Source organism: Arachis stenosperma, chromosome 9 (genome assembly GCF_014773155.1).
Source record: "Arachis stenosperma cultivar V10309 chromosome 9, arast.V10309.gnm1.PFL2, whole genome shotgun sequence".
NCBI lineage: Eukaryota > Viridiplantae > Streptophyta > Magnoliopsida > Fabales > Fabaceae > Arachis > Arachis stenosperma.
In genome coordinates this window covers 119132204-119136868 of record NC_080385.1, presented here as the reverse complement: position 1 = coordinate 119136868, position 4665 = coordinate 119132204, and the positions used below count along the sequence as shown (strand labels likewise).

Below are 4665 nucleotides of genomic sequence, written 5' to 3'. Positions count from 1 at the left end.
TTCATGAAAACCTGCATCTCTGATCCCTAATGATCCTCTCTATCATTACTTCTTATTTCTTTTGCTTCTAGTTGTTTGATTACCCATAACCCAATTCCCTTTTACATTCTGTCAATTTATTATTCTTGTCATCTACATTTTGTTCCTTTAATTCTTGCTATTTACTCTTATGTTCTTTAAATTTCTGCACCCTTTAATTCCTTGCCATTTATTTTTGATGTCGTTTAAGTTTCTTGCAATTTAAGTTTCATTTATTTACTTTCATTTTATTTCTATATTCCTGTTCTTAAACTCCTTGTCATTTAAATTCCTGCAATTATGTTCAAAAGTCACATTGCTCATAAAATCAAAATTATGTTCGCTTGACTAAATTTACCATTTAACTAACGTTGCTTAATCTACCAATCCTCGTGGGATCGACCTCACTCCTAGTGAGTCTTATTACTTGATACGATCCGGTATACTTGCCGGTTGTACGTGAAATATAAATCTTTACGTATCACGCAGCAGCCTTCGTGGATCTCGCGGAGTATGTACTCCGTGTTCCCGGTTTCGACACATTTAAGTAGTGGCTGCGAGAATCCGCGTTTGTATAATTGTCCTGCTATGATGGTGTAGTTGGCGGCTTCTCTTTTTATTCGCCTCTCCTCTTTTGGGTCTGGTGGTAGGGTTCCGTTGAGGAGGTATTGTAAGATAGGGTATGTCCAAGATTCCCGGTTTGAGGATGTTAGATGTGCGTTGATTATTGTCGAAACGGAAGGCGACTTAACGACCTCCTGGATTAGTGATCTGTTGCCGTGTCCCGACTTCGTACTGGCTAGCTTGGAGAGCAGGTCCGCTCTGGCGTTTCGCTCTCTGGGGACATGTTGTATGGTGACGTTTTCGAATTCTCCTTTTAATTCACTTACTTTATTGAGATATTGTTGGAGTAGGGGGTCCCGGGTTTGGTAGCTTCCGTTTATTTGGGAACATACTACCTGGGAATCGGTGTTTACTTCAAGTACCTTTGCGTCGACTTCCCGGGCTAGGGTTAAGCCTGCTAAGAGGGCCTCGTATTCTGCTTGGTTGTTCGATACTGGAAAGTCGTATCGTATTGATTGTTCAATTATGATCCCGTTTTGATTTTCGAGTATAATTCCGGCGCCTCCGTGAGTGGAGTTTGATGAGCCGTCGACGTGCAGTTTCCACGGTTCGGGTGTGAGTTTAATCGGGGTCATCTCAGCGATGAAGTCGGCCAAGGCCTGCGCTTTGATGGCGTTTCGGGGTTCGAACCTGATCTGGAATTGGGATAATTCGATGGACCATGCTAGCATTCTTCCTGCTAGGTCGGGTTTTTGTAATACCTGTTTGACCGCTTGGTCGGTTCGGACTGTTATGGGATGGGCTTGGAAGTATTGTCGTAACCGTCGGGATGCTGAGAGGAGTGCGAAAGCTAGCTTTTCTAAGCGTGAATAGCGGGCTTCTGTGTCCTGTAGGACCTTGCTTATGAAGTATATGGGTTTTTGTTCCTTTTTCTCGTTTTCCCGGACGAGTGCTGCTGCGATTGCTTCTTCTGTTATGGAGAGGTATAGGTATAGTGTTTCCCCTGTTTGGGGTTTTGCGAGGATTGGAGGTTCCGCCAGAACCCTTTTGAAGTGTTGAAAAGCTTCTTCGCATTCTATCTCCCATTTGAAGGGGGTTCCTTTCTTCATAAGTTTGAAAAAAGGGATTGCCTTTTGGGCCGATGCTCCGAGGAACCGGGACAGCGCGGTTAGTCGGCCGGTGAGTTTTTGGATTTCTTTGAGGTTTTTGGGACTTGTCATCTCAAGGACGGCACGGCATTTTTCTGGATTTGCCTCAACTCCGCGTTGCGTGATCATGAAGCCGAGGAATTTCCCTGCTTCCATTCCGAAGGCACATTTTGTTGGGTTGAGTCGCATTTGGTGTTTTCGCAGGGTGTTCATTATTTCCTTGAGGTCGTCGGTTAGTTGCTCACCGGATTCCGTCTTGGCGAGCATATCATCAATGTAGACCTCTATTTTGTTTCCGGATAGGTTGCGAAATATCTTGTTAACAAGTCGCTGGTAGGTGGCTCCAGCGTTTTTTAAGCCGAAGGGCATTACTCTATAGCAGTAGGTTCCGTTCGGGGTGATGAATGCTGTTTTTTCTTCGTCTGGTCGGTGCATCGGGATCTGGTTGTAGCCGGAATATGCGTCCATGAAGCTGAGGTATCGGTGGCCGGATGCCGCGTCCACTAGCCCGTCGATGTTTGGTAGGGGGAAGGCGTCCTTTGGGCATACTTTGTTGAGATCCGTGTAGTCGACGCACATTCGCCATTTCCCGTTAGATTTTCTTACTAGTACGACGTTGGCCAGCCAGGTCGTATAAGGGAGTTCTCGGATGAAGTTGGCTTCGAGTAGGGCTTTCACCTGTTTTTGGACCTCGGCGGCTCGGTCTGGTGACATTTTCCGTCTTCTTTGTGCCACTGGTTTGGCTAGGGGGTCTACTGCCAGATGGTGAGACATAAGGTCGGGGCTTATTCCCGGCATATCGGCTGGTGTGAATGCGAACAGGTCTCTGTTTTACTTTAAAAGTTGGGAGAGTTCTTCTTTGAGGTCGTATGGGAGGTTTCTGTTGATGAAAGTGTATTCTTCTTTGGTTGGCCCTATCTGTAGTTTTTCCATGTCTCCTTCTGGTTCTGGTCTAGGTTGGTCGTCTAGTCGTGCGTCTAGGTCGGCGAGGAATATTCCGGCGGCGTCCCGAGATTTTTTTCCTTAGGGCTAAGCTGTTGTTGTCGCATTCGGCTGCGACTTCCCGGTCTCCGTGAATGGTTCCGATGGTGCCGTCCTCGGCCCTGAACTTCATGAGGAGGTATTTGGTGAAAATGACTGCAGAGAAGTCGTTGATCGTTTTTCTCCCGAGGATGACGTTGTAGGCTGTGGAGTCTTTCAGGACTACAAATTCGGATAAGATTGTCTTTCTCTGATTGCTTGTTCCTATGGTGATGGGAAGGGTAACCGAGCCGTCTGGTTTGAGGAAGTTGTCTCCGAGGCCCGTGACGCCGTGGCGGTGCGTCTGGAGGTTGTCGTTGCGGAGCCCGAGTTTGTCGAAAGCTCCCCGGAAGAGGATGTTAGAGTCGGCGCCAGTGTCCACCAGTATTCTTCTTACTAGCCCTGTTCCGATTCGGGCTGATATGACGAAGGGGGCGTCTTCGGCCGAGGTGCCGTGTTGGCAGTCTTCCGGCAAAAAGGTTATCGTGCTGTCGGCTATGGCGACTGGGTCGTGGTGCCTGACGGCCATTATTTTGAGGTCTTTTTTCATTGTTAGCTTTGATTTATTCGATACGTCCTTGCCCGTGATGACGTTCACTATGATGGTCGGATCCTCTTCGGGGTTTTCCCTGGGGGGTGGCTTTTGTGTTCTCGGGTTGCGTCCTTCTCTTTCTGGCAACTTGTCTCTGTCGGCGTGCCTTGGTTCTCTGATGAATTTGACGAACTCTGGGAGTTTGCCATCTCGTATGGCCTGCTCGAGAGCGTCCTTAAGGTCGAAACAATCTTGTGTTTTGTGGCCGTATCCTCGGTGGTAATCGCAGTAGAGGGCTTTGTTTCCTCCTGTCCTTTCTTTGAGTGGTCGGGCTTTGGGGATGACACCTCGATCTGCTATTTGGTGGTATATCTCAGTAATTGGTGCTGTTAGGGGGGTGTAATTGGAGAATTTTCCTACTCTTGGTGGTCGGTGAGTCGGTTTAACGTGGTCTCGTTGGTTCTCTCTGGGTGGTGGGTTATGACGAGGAGTCGGGTTGCCGTGTTGGGTCGTGACGTGCTGCCGTTTGTTGGCAGCGACGACCTGGCTGACTTCCTCGTCGTTGATGTAATCTTTAGCGACGTTCTGGATTTCGTGCATGGTCCATACTGGTTTAGTGGTGAGATGTTTGCGGAAGTCTCCATTCATGAGCCCGTTAGTTAGGTAGAGGCTGGCAACGGAGTCCGTGAGGCCGTCGACCGTCAGGCATTCGTCGTTAAAGCGGTCGAGGTATTTTCTTGTGGATTCTTCTTGCTTCTGTGTGACCCCTAACAAGCTGATGGGGTGTTTGGCTTTGGTGATTCGGGTTGTGAACTGGGCCATGAATTTTCTTGTGATGTCGTGGAAGCTGGTTATGGATCCGTTCGGGAGAGCGTTGAACCATTTGATCGCTGGTCCGGCAAGTGTTACTGGGAAGGCTCTGCATCGGACCACGTCAGATGCTCCTTCCAAGTTCATTCTGGCCTCAAAAGCCGTTAGGTGCTCTTGAGGGTCTTTAGTTCCGTCGTACTTCATGTCGGTGGGTTTATCGAAGCCTCTGGGGAGTTTTGCTCTTAAGATTCTCTCTGTTAAGGGCGTGGCTCCCATTATGATGTGGTCGTTTCTTGTGCGTTTGGTGTGTCGTTGTCTTGGGTCCTCGTCCGAATCGTGCTGACGGTTCAGATCGTGGGATGCGCTGCGGTGGTGTTTTTTGCTGTGTCGCCGTTCTGGCGACCTCTCGTGTCGGTGGTTGCGCGAGGTGCTACGATCGTTTCTTCTATCATGTTGCCGGGTTGGTGGTGGACGAAATTGTGATCACATCAATATAGCATTAATGTATTTATTGTAGAATTGTGGAACTTAGGATTTTTGGTACGAGTGGGCACAATTCCGTTCAACTAACCA

The 4665-nt window shown here is 48.3% G+C and overlaps 1 protein-coding gene across 1 annotated transcript; it reads right to left on the bottom strand.

The window, feature by feature from the left end:
- Positions 1-2682: 2682 nt before the first annotated feature.
- LOC130949862 (uncharacterized) lies at positions 2683-4368 on the bottom strand. The gene has a single exon (XM_057878473.1). The coding sequence runs from the start codon at positions 4366-4368 to the stop codon at positions 2683-2685; it is 1686 nt and encodes a 561-aa protein (XP_057734456.1).
- Between the last annotated feature and the right edge of the window lie 297 nt (positions 4369-4665).